Source organism: Bicyclus anynana, chromosome 1, assembly GCF_947172395.1.
Source record: "Bicyclus anynana chromosome 1, ilBicAnyn1.1, whole genome shotgun sequence".
Classification (NCBI taxonomy): Eukaryota; Metazoa; Arthropoda; class Insecta; order Lepidoptera; family Nymphalidae; genus Bicyclus; species Bicyclus anynana.
The window spans coordinates 9930024-9952464 of record NC_069083.1 but is presented as its reverse complement, the minus strand read 5'-3'; the positions used below and the strand labels follow the sequence as shown (position 1 = coordinate 9952464).

The following is a 22441-nucleotide window of genomic DNA, read 5'->3' as shown; positions in this document are numbered from 1 at the left end:
ATTAGAAACTTATTTACTACAAAAGGTTTTCGTTTCTTCCCTTGTTGATAAGAAAATATTTTCAGTTTGTATAATTTATATTTATTGTGTACAACATGTAACATTTTATCAAAAAGAAAACAAAAATACGAACAAATTATAGGTACGTTCAGTGAGATAGTTACCTTAAGAAAAACTTTAATTGAATATCTTATCAATGTACCTACCACAATTTATACTATAGCTAGGCTACTATGTGCAGTATTTATGATATCCGTTAAGAAAAATCCAACCATTTAATACATTACATTTAATGTCTTCTCGGCTTAATGAGTCATTAGCGAGATCGACGGTAGTTTTTCTTATCAGAGATGATAAAAGTCGCGTAGAACTGTGCCGCCCTGCGCACTTTCCCTCGTCCGCACCTGTAACGATGTTTTCGTAACTCGATAGTGTGAGTTTCGAATTCATCTTTACCACTCTCTTTCTATAATATGGTGTTCGACAGAGAGAGGTAGAGACGACTTCGAGACTCGCACTGTCGAGTTATAATCGTTGTGGAATAGTGCCTGCTGCAATGAGCTGACAGAGTATGAAGTCGTTCACTTGACAATGATTTAACAAATACGATATTATGAATTGCTTACAAGTTATACATTTACAAGACTATGGAATTCCTAGGGAATAATTGTTTGGAGTATTATATGTGGACTAGATTTAAAGATTGTGTTTCTATATGTCACTACTAAAAGAAGAAATAATGTTTTTAATTTAAATAAATTTAATTATTTAGTTTTTGTGGTGTAATTATTATAACTTACAACATTTAAATAGCTGTAAGGACAATTAATTTACGCTATTTACAAATGTTTATTTTTCGATTAAAGGGTCATTTTAAAATCTAAATTAGGTTTATGCATTTACAAGAATAGCAGTCGTTGTATTTTAGTGTAAAACACCAAAATCGATGTGCAGATTAAGTTAATTTGAAGTTAAGGTAACCTTGAAAATAAAAATATTTCAATGTCTTGAAACAGCATACGAGTCGGACACATGTTTGTAATTATTTTTTGTGCAACTTTAATTAGCAATCTTTTTATCGACTCGTCCGAGACAGCGGCTATTTTACTTTTAATACTTAATCTATCTCGGGCTTTGGTTGTTTTAATTAAAAGATTAATAATGAAGCAATCGAGTCGCGAGCAACGACCGGAGAGGATAAGCACGCAGGCGGGCGCACGCAACCCCACGAGACATGCGTGTCGCTCCGTTACGACACCTACACCAAATTTTTCCACATGCCCGAGCAGCCGAGATAAGCAACGAGCGACGCCAACGTGTTATTTATTAACGAACCGAATGATCGATAGTTGGACGCGACACCGGACGTCGACGTGGACGAGCGCCTTTCGAAATGCGCCGCCGACACCGCGCTCGCAGCGCTGCGGCCAAGATAAAACTGACTCACGCTTAATTAAATACAAAATCATTGTTTTTGATACTTTAATTATTTATCGGCTTGTAATCGAATTGGTTTTTCGATTCAGTATATCTGATTCGGTTCTTCACTTTATATATTTTTCTCAATTTCATAATAGTACTTTACGAGTTATCGTAAGCAAGTTCCTATCGAAATCAAGCAGAGAGTATGCAAATGTTTACTTTTTGTTTCTGAACCATATTGTAATTTTAGTCAGTTTTTTTTTAAATTGAATATCAAAGTAAAATATGGATCTGAATGAATATTAATCGACAACAATATTTATATTAGTCGTACATATTTATTTAAAACGTAATAAACTGATTACATCACATAAGCTATTTTTGAAATTAATTAAATTATAATTATTATTGTTTTATATTTCACATTATATTTTATCATTAACTGCTATTTCTGGAAAAAAGACAATATTCGTATTCGTGACATTAACTGACGCGGCTATAATGTACAAGAGTTGTCTGAGAAACGGTTTGCGACGTATGACCGTAACGAATGCTTTGTTTGCGTTGCATCGATTCCTTCAACCCTTCGAGCGAGCCATCCGTTCCGCTCTAGCATACGTCACGTCTGGCGACAGCTGCGCGTGATACTTTCTAATCGTTCCATTCAAACCCAAACAAACAGACGAGAAGGCAAATTGCGAAACCTAAATGCCATGAACAATTGACAATAAAAGATTGATAAATTAATTATTTATTTATACTTCAAGAGACAATACGGGCACAATGGTTGATCGATTACGAATGCTGCGACAAAAATAAAAGAGAAGTTATGCAACGGTGATGAATTTTAAAAGTTCGTGTCGTTTATTCACCCGGTGGTTCTGATGTGAGCAAAAGTGATAGGAAACGATCGGAAATTCGAGGTTCATGTGCGCCGGGCAGGTTAGACCAGTCCCGATGGCCTCGCAAGGACCCCAGCAAACCTGTTAGATTCGTTGCACGATTTTTACGTGCGCACCTACCGGAATCTCATTCACGTGGTGCAGCCGCGCCGCCCGCGCGCCGCCGCCGCCAGTTAACTCGTCAAATGACTCACGCTTTGATGGTTAAATGCCAGAAGCTGGCTTTTCCAGTTTTCTGTACCGATTCGCATATTCTATTCTCGCTTGACACTAACGTGACATTTTCAAGCAGCCTATGTTAATTTATCGATACACTGATGGGTCGCCAGTTGGAAACATGCACGATGACGCCTCGGATGACGCCATTCTGTTGCCCAAGGCGATGAGCGCGCTTGACATTTAGGACATTTTTATCTTTTACATAATTATGGGTTTTAAAAACCTTTGATAAGTATAAGTGCAACATATGTTTTGCATAAATGATAACAAAAAAAAACTGTACAGAATGAAAAGTTTTAATCAAATACCTAATCTTGACATCCGTTGCATGGAATTGTAAACTTGGTTAACAGATTGTGAAAATTAGTAATAGGTACTAACTTAGATTGCAAAATGTTGCAGTCGATTGTAAATACAGGCTTACGATTATAAATAACTCAATGTAGTGTAGTAAATATTGATATTTATTATCTATCTGGACCACTGAGTAATGAAGTGACCTCGTCTTATAAAGAAACAGCTAGTTTTGGTGCGGTTTGAGATTTAGTACTTACTTTACATTACGTCAGTAGTTAACTATGCGGAACATGTAGGAACGATTTAAATTGAACGTAACTAGATTTGTTGTAAAATGTAAAGCTCAGATTGACGATCAATGTGAAGTTCGTAGCGGGATCGTTATTACAATAACAATACATAATGACCTCCCGTGATATCAACAAACCACCAGGAACAGGAATCAGGTAGAACTACGATCCGGTCAAACTCGTCCGACGCGTGCTTCCAACATTTTTTATTTATTTGTCTGCATCGTCGGATACCGCTGGGTGTGACGTCACACAACCTAAACTGGTTGGCGAGGGAACAGGGATTTGCCTCGTATCCTTCCGGTTCTGCAAGTGGCACGGACCTGTTCTACATTCAGGTTATGCAGCAGCAAGCGACCCGACCCGCGTGACGTATGGCCGCTCGCAGCCTACGATCGCTCGCGAACTTCCGAATTAGGCACACACAGCCTCGAGGCTGCTGAGTGCTATTGCTAAGCTCCGTAGCGGTGATAACCGGCCACCGGGCCTGCTGACTCACGGTTGTGTGCAATAATTAGCGTACCTACGTGTATTATACCGCCGTATTATTCGACGACGACCAGTGATGGATACCATCAAAGGTCAGTATCCGTACCAAAATGGTCACGCCTAATAACTGGTTCGTAAGATGTAGTCGGTCCAGTTGTAAAACTACAGGCTTGGGATACCAGTATTTTACGTTTACTTCATTGATACGACACACTCAATGAAAATTGGTCAGTGGTTTCATGTTCGTCACCGTCAGGTTTGCAACTATCGAGTAGGTACAGGCAAGCTAATTAGCGCCTTTTTACACTTATGCCGCGTCATAGTATTTTTACTAGAATATTAAAATGTATTAAAAATTTAGCTGGGCTTGTAAAAATTTCTTTTATTTGGTTAAATTTTGCTTAGGTTTGTTGTTAGTAAAGTTAGATTGTGAACTTGGAATTTGTTTTATACGAATAAACAAATGTTTTTTGAACTTGAACTTTAGTTGGTTAATTACAAGTACGAGCATAATAAGCATTTAAAAAATATTACATCTCAGGATTAATATTTTTATAAATTAACTAAATCATCATTACTTAAATAAAAATATGTAGCTGCAATTGCATCGTTGGTCTAATATTTAGCCTATGTGATTTCGGATCACGAGGTCCTGCGGTCGAGCGTGGTGGGTCTAAGCTCCATATCCCCTTACCTATAAGGAGGAAGACCCCTCTTATAAGGGTCCCTGTAGTGGACCGTTAAAATATGCTGATAAGGAGAATATGATATAAAAATAAAAGGAGCAATATAATTTTTTTTTCAAGTGGAATTATTGGTGTGTCCTATTGTTACTTACTATTTCACAACATTCTATCTATGTTTGGATATATTTTAGAGATTTATAGTTTCGGTGTATTTTACTTAAAACGGCTAAATGAATTTAATTATTTTTTTTAGCCGAAAAACAAACAGACAATCAAACTCTCGTTAATGTAAGACATACTATACTCAGACAACTAAATAGAGATATCAATATTATTATCAACCCATATTCGGCTCACTGCAGAGCTCGAGAGCAGAGCTCCTCTCAGAATGAGAGCGGTAAGGCCAATACAATCCATCACGCTGGCCCAATGCGGATTGGCAGTGAGTTAAGAATTTCTTCATAGTTTGAGACACGTGATATTTCATTTCTTAAAATGCAAAAATAGAGATATACAGATATGTAATGGTTTTTTCTTTTGTCAATCAGGAGACGCAAGGAGCTTATGGAGGTCAGCAGCGAGTCGTGGCGCGCGTACTACGCGGGGGGGTCAGAACACACCTCGGCAGTGCTCGGCGTGGCCGACGACCCCCAGCCGCAGCCCCTGGTCACTGAGTACTACAAACTGCCGCCACTGGCTCAGGACACACACCTTAATCTGCACAAGGAAGTTTGGCAGTGAGTTGAACAATTCTATTTTTTTTATTCAATGACAAGTTAGCTTTTCACTGCTCACCTGATGTTAAGTGACGATGCCGTCTAAGATGGAAGCGGGCTATCTTGGAATAGGTGCATGTTTATTCTACCCATACCTGTAACTCTGATGGTTCCTACACCGGAACGCTAAATAGCTCATCTCGGCCCAAGGCTCGTTTGGAACTTTCCTAACTTTAATTTCAAATTTTTGACTTTACCTATCACCTTGTTTTTTCTCTCATTTATTTGCATTTTTTTTTATTTTGAACAATGTTAATCATACAAAATATAATATTAAAAATTTACAAAAAATCCAACCCCGCCGTTGCAAGACATTTGAGTGCCCAAACATCCGGTGGTCTGGGTTTCAGAGTGAGGAACCTCCATACAATACGTACCGTCTCAAGAATCACTGCCTTCAGTATCCGATTCTTGATCCAACAGTTAAGCGAAAGCTTCTTATGGTATTGGGCGAAGCTTTTATTTATCACCATTATTATCATAACCATAAAATTTCAAAAGTGATTGTTAACTAAGCCTACTTGATATAGATGAATTTTGACTTTCAATAAAATATTTGAGTTGATTTGAGATTAGTCAATTTCACAAAATGTCCAATATGCATGGTCCACAATTAATTAAGGTAGTTGTGAATTGTGCTGTCTCCAATGTCGACGAGAGTAGAGGAAAAAATAGATATTATTATATTTGTTCTGCCTTTTATATAAACTCCATGTTTTTACACAGGCTGTTTCGTAGAATGTTTGGTTAATTATGGTCATTAAAAATCTTCATGTTTGGTTTTGCGTCCAAGAATCAATTTTATTTTTTGTAGGTAATATTTTTTAATTCGCTTATATGTGAGTTAAGGTATTTTTCGGTTTCTTTATTGTAATAAGGAAAATGTAAATGCAAATTTAAGAAAAACAATAAAAAATTATTACGTTCGGTACGAAGTCTGAAGGTAATACACAGGCGGAAAAAATAATTATATCAAGGTCAACGTAACAAAATTATACATTTATGAATTTGATCATCGTCCCAATCGAAGTCGATTCCGGAAAATCAATCATCGATTCTCACGGCCGTATATTACGTCGAAGTTCGTGTATAGCGGCAATTATCATTATAATCGACAAATATCGAAGCGCTGTGAATACGAAATGAATTCGCGTAAAATTTATACGTATACTATGATAATATTGGATCTTTTATCGTAGTATTTTTTTGTTACAACTGACGCAGGCGGGGTGCTGTGTTGAGTCTCACGGCCGAGTAGATAGAGACTGAGGCCGCGTGGCTTCCGCCCTAAAGAAAGGTGTAAGAATAACAAATAATAAAAATGTTAATGTTCCACTCAATAAATCATAGGTGCTCATTTGAATACGTATAGCGGGATTATCGAAATAAGAGTTCGCGACTGTACCCCGCGTCTTATCCCCTGCTCCCGCTCCTGTGTATCATTCAGGTATTACCATATTTTAGCATACCGTGCGCGAATATCTTGCGAGCTTCTATAAAAAGTTGTCGGTTTATAATTTGTACAACTATTTTGCAACAAAGTTTTATGCAATAATAAAATAAAACATTAATTTATGAATTTTATATATAGCTTAGCCTGTTTAAATATATTGTTATACCTAGTATCCTAAAATATTTACTAATTACTTCTATGCAATACTTCTTAGAGATAAATTAAGTTATTTTTAAATTTTCCAAGTTCGTTGTAACTCATATAGAAATTAAATGTCTACAAAACATACCATTTAATAAATTCACTCAAAAAAGATAGGTTGTCGTATTCTCTGTTATTCCCATAGAAACGCGACCCCGATCAAATTATGCTCGCTCTTTGAAAGAGGTTGTTAACAGCATCCTTTCAAAGGTGCCACCGAAATGAGCAAACCTTGCGTCACACTCCTATTTAGGAACTATAAAGAATGCATAATGTTCTCTTCACACTGCGCTATTAATTCTTTTATTATGTTCTACAAACACATTTCACAATGTAAGGAAATTTAATTCATGAAAATGTTAAACATATTCAACAAAAATTTATCTTTAGTTGGAATTGTTGGTACAATAAAAGCAAAAACTAACTTGGCGTTTTAACGAGTGATTTTTTAAATTACATGTAATTCTTAACATTAACGATTTTAAATTGTTATCGTAAGGCGGGTTAGTTTTTATTTAAACAGTGATGCACCTACGAGTACACAATATATATACGGGCTCGGGTAGGGCGACGGTTTCGGCCTGTCATCCTCGTCACTGTTTACGGGAGTGCATAAACACAAACAACGACAATAGACGGATGTGGCTGGAAGCGGCTCACATTGACAAGGACGCCCAGGACTTGTCGCGGCACATTGTCGGCTCGCGGCCCACGCGCCGGTACCGACGTGTGCTGCTATTTCTCATTCATACATTCAAAATTATAACGAACGCTGCGGCTCGCCCGCACCCATCCGTGAGCGTCGCCGTCGCGTTTGTATGCTAATCCGATATATAGTTCAGTGCCATATCATCGTCAGTTTCGGTGCGCTGTGTTTGTTGTCTAAATCGCTCGTAATATTTGAATTGAATGCACGATAGATGTAGAAATTAACTAGCTCGGTTCGTATATTATGTTACTTCCAAATCGTAGGCGTGAAACATGTTTCGTAAACGCGCCGCGTAGAGCGCGGGCGCAACTCGCCGGCAATGCCCAGGTCCGGGAAAATATAGCCGTAGAGTGAAAACGGCTAGAGCCATTAATAGCTGTCGGTGGTTCTCGGATGCTGTCTCACAGATTAGCATAGAAACGCTCGCCGGGATGGCCCTGGAGGGCCTCGACCTCTCGACCCTGTCACCGATCGTGGCTGCGTGCTTTGCAAATAACGGGAAAGTTATCTTTGTCAACACACTTTTGTACTCGTTAACACACTCTCCTTATAGAGTGTGTTAGATCATTAAAATTCATAATCGGAATCCTTGGGCAATCTGGCAATTTTTTATTAACATTTAAACATTTTACGATTTTATTATATCTTAAATAAATCAACACCAATCAAATGTATTGGCTGGACTAATAATGATGATTTTTTTCGGCTGCGTTGGTGATGTTGATTAGGTTTCAGGATTTTTCTTTTCTCATTTTGATTTTTATTTTTCTTATACAAGTTTATTGAACCACAAAACTTTATGTCCCCAAAAGCCCTAATTTAATATTTACAAACCAAAATACATGTTAAATAAGTTCATAAATATGAATCTTTGAATTCAGATTGGACGTGTCTACTATTCGTACCTACTTACATTAAAAGGTAATGCACTCACAAACGAAATTAATATCTACTAAGTTTTATATTATTATAATTAATATAATATTAACTGCAATTGGATTTTAGCCGTATACAGAATCTTAATAAAAAACCTAAACGAATTAAAATTTGAATTAATTATGCAATGTACTAAAATAGCAAATTAAAATTTCCATCGGATCCTTGCTATTGCTTCGCAAAAACTCGAAGCTGGGACCGTGTGACCCATTTATAACTAGAACCGGTTTCCTACTGAAGATATATCTGTATTGTTAATGCCTGTTGTGGCACGGTGTTAATACCATTCAGTTCCCCCGTATAAGGCCTACCCTCTTATAAAGTAATGCATAAAAAGAAGCAACTTCGTTATGTCCCCCACAGTTGGCCAGCACATAGAGCAATATGAAATCGGGGCTTGACCATTCTTCTTGACCATTCTTTATCTAAGGCATATATTCCATTCAAATGACGACAAGTTAAATTACAATTTAGCAGCGTAGTGGCCGTTGCGAATTATAATATAACAGCTGGCGTTCTCGTGAGATAACTACACTTTAGTTGTATCTATATTCTATTAAAAACATCTTAATTAGTTTTTAAATTGTATCAAGATGTTATTATGTTCTGATATATGGGAACATCTTAAGCATCGTTTACGCATTCAGAAAAAGTCTGCTTGTATTTTTCAAGCTGCTTGTGGAAAAATAGACTATTTGGTATTGGACTGATTGGATCACGCCGAGCCTCATTATTTGTTTATGATCTACGCAATCAAACATTTATTTTAATGGCTGAGACAAATGGCGAAATCTTTTTCAATTAAAGATTTTGATAATGTATTAGTTCCGTGAGAAAAGTAGCAATAAACCTACATTTGGTCGAATGATATATTCAAATAGAATGGAATAACGTTTCTCACATCCGCTGCAAGCGCCTTCTTCATCTCGCTTTAATGCTCGATAGATTTTAATCTATTCGTCAAACGATGTATAAACTGTCGTCGCCTTTGATTTCAATCTGGTGTAACTAGGGTTGCCAAAACCAAAAAGAAAAGCTACACTGGGTAAAATTACGTCATAATAGTACGGTATGTTTTGTGGGACACATTTCCATAAAAGTGGGACAATTTGCAAGTTCTTAATTCTAAATTAGGTACTTTCAGTCTTTGTTCCACAAGTAATTAATATTTCTTAACCATGACCAATGTTCTCCTTCCGTAATTCCATTAATGAATTAGCCATACAGACTAAGTGAGGAGTAGTAATACGACAATAGTCCAACAGGTTGAGATCGAATCCATGACCTCTCGCTTGTTGACGCCGGCCTTTTAACCGTAGAGCTATTGAGACATCAAAGCTCTAAAAGCTATATTTTTCATAACTTATACATTCTAGCAGATAAGCGCATCGGTTTTATAAACTTTTAATATCCAATAATTGGCGTAAAAATAGGAGCTTGGCAACCCTACACACATCCCATCTCTAAGTATACTTATCTCGTTATTCCGTAGAATAAGAAATTATTATTTATTTTAGATCTTATCATGAACGATTACAGTGTATGTAGATGCGCGGTAATTTTAGCGTTAATTAAATATTCAGACGTTTAACCCATAATGTAGACAAGCAGTCGTGTGGTTAATACAACCGTATATTACGAGTAGATACTATCAGCGAATTACGTAGAAAATTAATGTTTAAATAAATAAGCTTTTAATGCTTTACATTAAAGTTGATATATTATAAAAAGTTTACTTTAAATATTAAAACTATTGCGTACAATATTTAGGAAGCTGATAATTTCTTGACGCTTCATACTGTTATGTTTGTCGAGGGGTAACTCACCCTCTACGCATTGTATTGTCGATATCTCGTCATGTGTGAAAGGGTGTTAAGTAAACATTGCAAATAATTATAAAGGCGATTGCATACGCGCGATATGCGATACACATTCCTAAAGTGCATTCATTTAAAATTTCCTATTTGTATGCAAAAAGTAGCTCGAATACTTGAAACGAAGTTCATTCTTACGATTATTACTGCCAGTGTTATGGTAATATACGGCAACGTGACACCGATATCAGATTATAGATGTTTGGGAAAAGTATCTTGTTGTATTTGTAACGGTTTTTTTACATTTCAAATTCTTTACACCTGTACTTAGGAATATGTATACCTATAGGAATAGGTTCCTGTAAATGTACTTAGCAATATGTATACAGGAATAGGTTCCTGTAGATATTTCATTTATAAAATCCATTAACTACAACAGTTTGCCTACTATCGATGGTTGATAATTGATACTTACTCGTTGGTGACTTGCTTGAGTGATCAAGTAAGGGTCAGGACTTAGTCCAAACAAGCTGACAGTTAAACTGTACTGTAGGTAAATAATTGGTAATTAGTGGACTCCCGCGACTTCGTCCGCGTGGAAATCAATGTAAACTTTCAACCCCTATTTCCCCTCTTTATGGTTTGAATTTTAAAAATTCTTGAATTACATCATATTTCGTATTTATTTTATGATTTACGAACAAATTTTTAAAAGTGTGACTTTAAAAATGAAGAACTTTCTATTCAAACTTTCAACCCCTATTTCACCCCCTTCTATTTTTATGTTAGGGTCAAAAATTACCCTATGTTTTGGTACGAAGTTTCATTTGCCATTCTACCAAAATTCATCTTTCATCGCTTTTCCCTCCAATTAAGTTTTTACTTAGTTGGATGGGAAAAATGCTAGTTACTAGAGTATGGCAACAGTTCGACGGTAAACGTAATATTCAAGTTTTTTATTTTAAGCTTGCGACTCATTTTAGGAAACAGATTATATTTTAAATATAATGAAGGTTCAAATTAAACATCACTTGTTAATGAATAAACGAATTTTAACTTTGTCTTCGATTTTGAATCTAATACCTCCACAAGTTGAAGGAGAATAGAACGTTAGAGTTCAAACATGCTAACTTTTAAACGCTCAGCTGTTAGCACAATGCTCGTCGCACTGCAATGAGAGGCAAACAATGAACATCGACAAGTAAACACTGCATTGTGCGGCGCATGAATAACGATGTCTGCTCCGCCTCGCCGCGGGCACAGCAACTCCGGATTAGTGCAAATTCAATTTGCATGCCTTCAAAAAAGATTTTGGCGGCTTAAGCCCTTCGATGTCATAACACAACTGTAATGTAGAGTTTGGTTTCAACGGTATATAACTGGATTTTTTATTTAATGATTGTATAAAACAAAATGTATTCAATAAACATAGTTAACCTAATATCTACCTACTTTTTAAAACTAAAATTTAACTAAAGTTTCTCTTTGTGTTCGTTTTAGTAGTTTTTTTTATAAATATTTTTTTTTATCATATTTAGTAATAATCCTGTTTCCCTTCAATTAAACGAAAGCTTGTACCTACAGCGAGTGGATACGAAGTTGCGATTGAACCTAGGTCATTTCAGTTTTGGATTCGACCCCTTTTAGTCGTGGAGCTCATAAGGCTTCAACATTTTTAGGACTTATTGTAGTGTTCGATGTTTTACTGCAGTTTAATGATTTAAGTATGATTAAACGAAGTTTAACTGAGTGCATTTTATACTTTGTCAACCATGGTTTAGGTACCACTGAATGAACGAGCTTAAACTAGACTAAAATATTATCATTCATTCTTGTTACATTGCTTATAATAGTCATATTAGTTTCTTCTAACACACCGAGTGATCAAGCTTTATTAGAGCAAAGCTGCTCTAATAAAGCTTGATCACTCGGTTTGGGTTTTATTCCAAATGCATTCTTATATATGTTTGTATATGTCTAGTACGTGATGAGTCTGGTGATGAATTAATCAGCCAGTTTATATTTGGCACACGTTGTTTTAATTAAGAGGTATTTGTCTATTTATTTTTAAAAGCTCGATTTTCAAAACAGTAGCGCTATCCTGTAACGATGTTTTAAAAACTCGACTCAAGTTTTGAATTATCTATCTCTCTCCGTCTCCGTAAATAGAAAGCGATAGATACGAATTCAAAGTTCACATTGTCGAGTTAAAAATATCACTAAAGAATAGTGGTACAGATTCGTTATCCAAGAAAAGACTTAAACGCGACTTAAGCTCTCCAATATTTCATACAAATAAAAAATATCGAATCAACCTTAACATTATCGTACGCATAATTTTCACACTCGTCGCGTTCCTGTTGCACTCTGTGTTTATAAATTGCGGATGATCAATGCGAGAGTTGCAATCGGAGCCGGTGAGGTGAAGCTCGCGGGAGGTCGCGCGTCCAGCCAATTCGGACGCATGAAATAGTGCCACGAGGAACCCTTATCTAAAATAAACATCTGAGCGCCAATGAAACATGTCTTCAATTATCATAAATCGGCGTGCACTGACACCGCCGGACGCGGCCGCGCCCGCGCCCCTTGCGGAGGTGGCTGCCTTCACTCTCGTACAAACAAATCACACTCGGCTTCAGTTTAATGGAATGTTTCTAATAGCTGTAAATGAATCGCTACTTTGATGTGTAAGAATGCAACGATATAATTTAGATAAACAAACCTATATATAAACAGAAAATTTTTAAAATAATAAGTAAGTAGTTTTCGAGTAGGTAATGTATTGCGGTGCTGTAGCACTATTCTATAGCAATAATTTTATAACTCCACTGTGAGTTTTGGACTCGTGTCTCTTTCAGTATAGTACCGTGATAGAAGAGGTAAAAATCATACTTGAAATTTATAAAATAAAATTCATACTATCGAGTTATAAAACATCGTTACAGAATACTGCTACTGCTACTTACAGTGAAGTAAATAGCGATGTAGGTAGTTTCAGTCTATGCGAGTAGGATATGACCTGTATGCTACTAGAATTTCGTAGGGAATTTTACCTCCACACATGTACGTAAAAGAAAAACTTTACCGCACACTGCCTCAAGAATCACAAAAGGGGTAAAAGAGCAAACAAAAGGTTATTCGCCTGTTACTGATCTCGCTGCACAAGTCAGCATTTGCAGTGTATATTTAACATTTGTTGATCAATTGTCATAATTAATTAGCTTCAACGTAAGCTTATTACTCAGTAGCTGCATTCGTCAGTATTTGCCTTGTCACAGTACCGTGTCCAGTCTTATGTTCACATTTCTTAATAAATTCTCTTAATTAAATAATTGAACTATTAATTGCAAAATTGTGCAATACAGGTTAATAAATAAATTATGTTTTTGCTTTGCACATAAGCTTTTTTGTTTTTCTCTGTTTCATTAAACTTATCGAAAGATCTTAGGTCGAGATCAGGTGCTGTAATGTAATACTAAATAATATTTTGTTTCGTTAATGTCCATCGGTAGTTAATGATGGTTATGAATACTATTTCGCTTTAGGTAGATTTTCATGAACCATATATTTAAATTATGGCTTCAAACCCATTTAAAATGAAAATTATGTATTTAATTTTTGGTAGGATTACCTACCTATGGTTTTTGGGTCGAATGAGCATCGATAAGAGATGCACCTATACTCAATAGCCTACTGATAGTCAGTAGGCTATTGAGTTTAAGTTGCAAATCTATTTTTTATCAAGTGCATCTTTCTCTATTCAGAGATTTTAAAGCTAAAATATTAAGTAAGGTAGGTAGGACATTTAGGTCTTATCATAATATTCATTTTTTGTATCACCAAATCATTTAAAGTTTAGTTTATTTTAAGTAGGCTTTGTTTACAAGAACTTTGCAAAGTCAAGTCTGTCTGTTGACAGTGATACTACCGTTAAAGATTCATTAAGGTTTTGTTTTTTTTTAAGAAGAAGGAATTTCTGCATCTACTTTTCGGAGTCATATAGTGGACAACTAGGAGGTTTAAATATATTTTATTCTTTACTATATTTTAAGGTGACTACTGCGAATTTCTTTAATTTTTTTAAAGTTTCATTGTTCTCGTTATTTTAATTTGTTTTCTTCTTTTCTAGTCTCCGATATTAGAATAAAATTCATAATTTAATTTACAAATCATTATCATTAAACTAAGATACAAAATTATAGAATTACTTTGGGAGGTTTGATAAGGTATTTTCATTAGTTACTTTTTGTGAAGTCGGAGATTAGAATATTATTGATATTGTAATTAGTGGCGCAGAGCGCGAACTGCGAGTCGGCGCAGACATTGCGCGCGCTCGCGTCGGCTGAGTCGGCTCGCAGTGCGGCCGGCGGCGCTCGCGCACGGCGCCAATCACACCCGTCTCCCCTCCGCAGGGCCGGCGGCGCGCCGAAGCCGGCCAATGGCGCGCACGGGGCGGAGCTGGGCGAGCTGACGGGCCTGCTGCACGCGGGCCTCGTGAAGCGCGAGCCCGAGGACCTCAGCCGCAAGGTGGTCGACGAGCCCGAGCCGCACGCGCTCAAGCCGCCGCGACACAAGGTGCGTCACACGTCCGCACGCCGCCGTCGCGCGCGCACGCACTTACACACTCGCCGCACGGTTCTTCATGTATTGTTTACCGCTAGCGTACGATGTGCCGAGCGCCCCGCTCGAGTACCACTGACCGCGCCCGCCCGCGCCCCAGCTCGGCCGGCCTGCGCCGCCCGCCCGGTGCGAGTCCGCTTAGGTGATCGCGAGGACCCTTCGCCCGCCTGGATCGTTGGACCGACTCGTGTCGTGACTGTGTTGTAGAGAGAACCTAGTGTACGTGAAGCGGTGGTAGTGTCTCGACGCGGCATGTACGCGTCGACTTTGCGGAGCGGACAATTGTCGTGGGAGAACGCGTGTAACAGGCGCGTGTGTCCGCAGGTGGCGGTCGGCGAGTCGGGCGAAGCGGCATCGCCGTCCCCGGTCCCGTCCCGGGCCTCCTCCGCCGGCTCGCTCCTCCCGGACGCGGCCATGTACGCGGCGCAAATGTTCGCGCCGCCCGGCACCCCCAGTCCCACGCCTTACGGCGATCAGTACTCGCGCCAGACGACGGCCTTCGCTGGCGAGCCCTACTACAGAGAGTACTTCGTGGGCGAAGGCTACCAGCAGAGAGCCGCGCCGCCCTACAGCGACACCGAGTCGGCGTCGGCGTCGGCTTTCGGCGATCGGTACTCGGCGCCTCGCTACCACAGCAAGAGTGTAATTGCGGCCGCGGGCCTGACCGTGGACCTGCCGTCGCCGGACAGCGGCATCGGCGCGGACGCGGTCACGCCGCGGGACCACACCGCCGTGCAGCAGGTCGGTGCTCCAGAGGGCGCGGGCGGGCGGGCTCACACCACTCACCCTACACTCCACACTTGCTTTCACATTAACAACTTACATTAGATTTAATTAGTCTTACGTTCTAGCGGGACTAATCGTATTCATTACAGGAGAACTAAACCGGGGTGGGTAGATACGTTATTTACACATTTGAATTTTTTATGAATTAGGTAGAGAAGACGTAAAGTACATAAACATAACGCCTACAAAATTTTCTCAGATACAAAGCACATGGATATCTTGAGGAACTATGCCATGTTCGTATGTCTATAATATGAATAGATATGTTACAGCAGCGAAAGCCCTCCTGCGCTCTCTTATTTACATATAAGTGCTTACATATTTAGTTACTTAGCCGTAGTATTTCATAAACCATTGTGCTATTATTTATAAGTATAATATTTTTTAAATAATTTTGAATAGATTTTTTTTTTTTATAGAAATAGGCTCTGAATGTGGACTTATGTTTTGTGCTCAATTTCAAAAGCATAAAAAATAAGGTTTTCCTTGCATGTAATATGCAAAATTAATTTTCCCTAAAGATACACATTATACCTGATATATTCAGAGATTAATTCAAATTTGCCCAAACAAAATATTATTACAAAAAACAAATTACCATCGAATATGAATCATGATTATACAATAGGTAATTTAAGTAACCTTGGGCAATAATAAGCTAATTGGATTCCTTAAACTTTATACCCAGCAATCTATTAGTACGAATAGTGATTAAACTAAGTTGTCATTTGATCTGCAGTAATTACATAATTGTAATCGATGAAGTAGGTACCTACTACCTATCTCTGAACAATGGTCGTGACTCGTGTCGCAACTTCACAGCAGTAATGTGACACGTATACAAACAGTCGGTATTAATCGTAAACTTAATGGCGAACATATTTAAAATAACAAATTGACATGACTCCTGTATAATCAGGCAGCAAACTAAGTGGGCCCGAAGGACTTGTCATTCCTAGGTGTGGCGCTCACGAGCCAGCCACCGTGTCAATCTAATTATTTTATCTATCATTGTGTCGCAAACAAAGTTACATTCACATCTTACAGCTGTGTAATTGGACAGCGTCTTATAAGAATCTATCTAATACCTTTAAACAATTCTTGTAAATAACGAGTTTAAGTACTTATAGATATAATTTAAAAATACCACAGAGGATAAATCGATATAGCTGGGTTTCATTAAAAACAAAAATACCTAAGAAATATTGATCAAAGCTCAGTCATCCAATTAGGTACTTAGGTTTAATACATGTATGTGAATCTTATTGGAATGCTAGTAAACTTAAGTAATGTCAGTAGTTACATTTTGTTTTTCATGATGCAAAAAGTTGCAGTATTGCACACGAGTATATTTAAATTTTAATCCAAATATTCAAAAGTGTGTAGAAAATGCACAAATCACAGGTCAGGCACATAATCAAGATCGTAAACATTGTAGATTATACGATTTACGAATTGCTGCAACATGTCAGCCTAGTAACAAAACCACATGTAGATACGAGAATATTGCAGCAATAGTATCTACCATCTAAATTTAACCTAACTATCCCTAGCTGAAATTTAAAAATAGTGTTTCTATATTTTATCCTACTTTAGTTAATTTTTGAAACATGTATTTTTTGATGAAGCAATATTTGAAAGTTTAATTTTTAAGTTCCTTGTTTTTTTATGTTTACTTAATATTAAAACAATACTTTTTTTATATAAAGTAACAGTTTTTTGATATTATTATAATATGCGACTTTATGCATACACACCATTTTTTTATTGATACCACTTTCATTGGATTATGTTTGTATGAGATAATTCATACATGTTTGAAATATAATGTTACCATAACGCTCCATATTGAATTTCTGTATTTCGTGGTTATTGTTAAAAGCAAAATGATAAAATATTCAAAAACATATTTATTTATTCGGTACCTACTCTACGTTTCGAATTGTTTAAAGATTAGTTTTGGTTAAAGAATCTCATCAAATTCACTAAATTAGGTATCATATATACAATAATATCTATCAAAAACTATTTTCTGAAAATATACTTATGAATTAAGGATATTCTATTATAAAAACTGCTAAACAATTTACATATATTAGAGGCAATTTAAATTTTAATTTATGTGTTGTAAAGCACTATAAAAATCTTATGACAACACTTAAAAAGGTTCCACATCCATCAAAATAACAGTTCTATTGAGTTTATCGTAGACTACCGGCAGATGCGCTGAGCCACTGAGCCGCAAGTCTTATCAATCTTATCCAAAGCCAGGATTTCAAATTCATTGCCACATCCACTGCATCGACATTTCTTTTGATGTAATTTGCATTTTTATTACATAGTAGACAGACAGTAGTTTTATCCGAGTGGTTCCCGTTCCTGTGGAAATAAGGAGATAATTTAATATAGCCTATGCCACTTACAAATAACGTGGCTTCCTATTTGTAAAATAATTTTCGAAATGGGTATCTCCTGATATTACCCCTTACAACCTCATAAACTCTACCTCTTATAATATTAGTATAGATAGGAATCTATGCATCACTCGCGTCTTTTGCGGTTTTAGCGGGTCTTGCGGTAATCTGCGATCAATTTAAGTTGTTTTACATTACTATAAGGATTTTACGTTCCGAATCTTATATTATAATTTATGATACTCTTAGATAAACTATTAACAATTAGGTACAAGCTTTTTCAATTTCAATTAAAGTGAAGCTAGTCAAAGTTAATTATATTTTATGTAAACGATTGCAATTACTTATTGCATTAGAAAATATAAAATTTCCCATAGTATAAGTTCGAACTATAGTTTTAAATTTTAAATGCTACGAGCATGTATTTTTTAATTGTAACAGCATTAACGTCTATACAAGCTATTCGCAGTGAGAAGTAGCTTTAAATAAATAGATCAATTGGGTATTAGGAAATCACCAATAGGTCCTTAGTAACTTTACCACTTACGTAATTTATATTATGTGTGGCTTTCCACTAATTAGACTGATTAATGATGCTGATTTAACAAATATGATGGATTTTATAAATATATAGTAGATACATATTTATCTCAAATTTACTTTCAAAGCATTTTAACAGTTATAGTGTTATTTTGTTAGGTATATTATATTTACGTAATTAATTATACATACAATGGCTTATCTACTAATGTATAATGAAATACATAGTGGAATAAGTAAATTAGTGAACTTTGAACCCTTGGCTTCCTAATTTTTTTGCTTTGGTGAATTAAGATAATTATACCAAATTGAGATTTGAATCTCGTGCTTTGGAGGTCACTCAAACATTAATTCAAAATAAAATAACCAATTTATTTTTATTGATATTTATTTAATTATTTATACCCATACCCCAGCAATTTAAGATATGTAAAAGATATCGATATATTTGTTAGTATATCGTAGTATTTTTTAATTCAATGAATACGTGTTATTTAGTGGCTGCTTTCGTTATATAACTTAGCTTCCTGTGTTTTGGTAACTATTACAGAAACATTAACTTAATTAATAGTAAGATGACCTAAATAGCTATTTTAAAGCTCTGGACTAAAGGTTTAAGTACCTAATGCATTTTATATTTCTAGACAAATATATTCTAATAATAAACAAATTTGTAAAACAATTTATATGTCTAGAATAGATATAAATATCTATAATTTTGATTTATAGTCATAATTAGTAACTAAATATGTAAATGCTTCTATGGTATCTAGTTTGGCTGAATCCTATTATTATCTGTTAGTGTAATGTGTGGAAGTATACCTCACGTCTACGCTCCTGGCTCTGACGCAAGATGCAAGGCAAGAAAAGATCATTTTAACACTAGAGATTACTCCACTGTTTCTTAATTCATTTAAAGAGTAACACGTTTTATGTTGTCACACAACGCGTGCCAGGCGCGTAGTCGTCATTTTTCCATACTGTCATTGACAAAATAAATCGCTTAAAGTGAAAATTCTTCCGTATCCCAAAATATTGATTTTGTCGCTCCAGTCACACACATTATGTCTGTAAAATAGGATTCATTGTACTCGTAGACACTTTAATTTTGCTTTATCTTTACGTGTTGTAGTGTGATTTTCCACCAAAACTGTGCAGTGTTTGAAGGTTGTGTTGATAATAAATTAAACTAAGTTTAGTTTATATGAATCTGTCATGATTTTGACTTAGTTCGTGGCGCAGAGGTATGCACGTTGGATTTACAAAGCAGAGGTCCTGGGTCCGATCCCCGGCTGAGCCGATTGAGGGTTTCTTAATTGGTCCAGGTCTGGCTGGTAGGAGGCTTCTGCCGTGGCTAGATACCACCCTACTGACAAAGGACTAACTTGTAAAGAATAAAAAATATATATATATCAAATATCATAACGATAAGAATACTATTTGTTAATATTGTTTTTCGCGCCAACTCGCATTAAAGCAGCGTGATGGGTCTAGGTTCCATATCCTGTCATATAAGGAGGAAAGCAGTTAATAGCCTGATAATGATGATCACTGAATTATTTATCTTTGAAGAACGCTGTCACAGTATTGGAGGAAAGTCACTCTAATATTTTATATTTGTACATATTTATGTTTTTAATCAACCGACATTGTCAAAACATCTTCTTCAACTTCAGCTAGCGGGCTGAAAAGTTAGTACAACTATAGGTAGTCCAACCGGTAGTGATTGTACCAAAGACCTCATTGGTTTGAATCCACCCCCTAAACCGTGGAAAGTTTGAGAATTTTATTATATTAGTCCGTCAGACAAATTAAATTAAAAACAAATGTCTAACCCTAATATTTACAGCAATGGATCTATATGGACTATATCCATTGATAGCAGTGAGAATAGTACGATAAACTGTTGCTACGAGCTGATAACATAGTTTTTCATTGGTAAAAAAATCAGTCCAGTCGGAGCCCATTCGTAACTAACAAACAAATGAAATCCTTAATTAAATCTTATTTCTTCATTTAGAATTTTATAATATGTAAGGGTTAGGTCTCTACGGCTTTATTTATAAACATGAATTAGGATTTACACGTCAAATTTCTTCAAAATAAAGGGAACTTTAAACGTAAATATTAATAGATATTTATGAATATAGGGCTTAATTTCCTAGATAGTGTGTAAGGGATGAGTATAAGACGTGTGTATGTTGTGGTCACACAGTCGTTCGAGTACACGGTAATCTGCCAGCAGCCCGTGGGCGAGGATGGGCGCGGCACCCCCTCGGCGCACCATTCCCCCGCGCAGCCCCGGACGCGGCCCTGGCATGACTTCGGCCGGCAGAACGACGCTGACAAGATACAGATCGCTAAATTGTAAGTATCTTATATGTATATTGCTACTTAAATTCTGCTATAGTACTAATAACGTAGTAGTAAGGAGGCAAGCGCGCTCCAACCTAGACCTCATCATTGCTTTCCACCAGGCATGATTGTAGTCAAGCGCAAGTCTAATATGAATAAAAAAAAAATCCGATCGAATTTCTGCCAAGGCGGTCAATCTCTTGTTGAGACAGGCAGTAGATATTTCAGTGCAAAAGTGTGTAACGATGCGTGTGAACTTCTTTATGACAATATTGATTGTGACGCCAGTATCCATGTATTTGGGGCTTAAAATGTTTATGTTATGGAGGGTGACAAATAAACAAATATAAAAGTTAAGTATTTATCAAATTGTAAAAGATGAACGTAAAAGTTACCTAAAAGTAGAGTTACTAAAACAAGCATTTTTATACATTTTAACCCTTAGTTTAGTTAGGGTTAGTTGTCTTAGTTGAGGGTATATTGTCGTATATGTGAGGTCTATCCTTGCCATGTTTTCCTGGAAAGTTAAATAGTGCCATTTTGTTTCAAACCGTAAAAATATAGTGAAATGTAGAGTCAATCACGTTTTTCTATAAAAACTCGTTAATGAAACCCGTGAATGGCCAGTGTAAATTGTAAAAATAATTTAATAACCGTTTACCTACACGCATGACGCGCTGGTGTGAATAGATGAAAACAACCTACATCCCGTGCAACGATATTGACCGACCACTTTGCACCTTCAATCTGTGATAAAGCGGCCCTTTCTAGGAAAATACGTTTTGACCCGAACACACACATTGTCAGCCCTTTATGTATAACATATTCATGGTTGACATATATACCTGTATTAACACATCTTATTTATTAAGTACGAGTGGTAATAAAATTATTTTGAAGCAATGAGATTGTTAACAAAAATCACAATGTCAACTGGGCAATATCATCTACCTTCACTATGATATCAACAAAAGGTTGTCAACACCGGATGACTTTTATCTATAATCTCAATTTTGAAGAATAGAATTCTAATTTATGGATTAAATAAATAGTGAATACTAAATCAAGTGACTTAATTAATAAAAAATCTAAACAATATATTGTTGGTCATTTTCGTATTTTTCTACTATCAAACATGTTCGTGAATTGGCCTGCTGGTCTGTTATGCTATAGATCCCATCAGACGATAGATAAACGCTCACCCAAACCCCCCGGTGACGCCGCTTAGGCCCCATCAAGGAGCCTACGGCACTTACACACTCAGAATAAAAATAATAAATTATACATACATAGTAAAGGGTTAAGCTTCAAATTGTGTGCCTGTATGTGTGTGTGTGTGTTGTATGAACTGTGTGCGTGTGTGTATGAGGTGCTAAGTTGAAGTTCGTGATTGTTGAATCCAACAGAAAGTGTATGATAATTAATAATTTCCTATTTCTCTTCAACTAATTGACTCGTAACAAGGTAATTTTGATTGAGCCTTCAGATAGCCAGTTACAAATAGTTGTATATTTTAAGAAGTTATTCTAGAA

At 36.5% G+C, this 22441-nt stretch overlaps 1 protein-coding gene across 5 annotated transcripts in view; it reads left to right on the top strand.

Moving 5' to 3' along the window:
• Positions 1-22441, top strand: part of LOC112046894 (protein grainyhead) — a 126993-nt gene that overhangs the window by 64286 nt on the left and 40266 nt on the right. For 2 of the 5 annotated variants that reach the window (XM_024083734.2, XM_024083733.2), the window contains exons 3-6: positions 4854-5042; positions 14607-14769; positions 15139-15555; positions 20770-20921. In XM_024083734.2, coding sequence (XP_023939502.2) covers positions 4854-5042; positions 14607-14769; positions 15139-15555; positions 20770-20921 — 921 coding nt within the window. The remainder of the gene's footprint in view (positions 1-4853; positions 5043-14606; positions 14770-15138; positions 15556-20769; positions 20922-22441) is intronic. The other 3 variants (XM_052882770.1, XM_052882888.1, XM_024083736.2) reach the window with 3 other exon arrangements.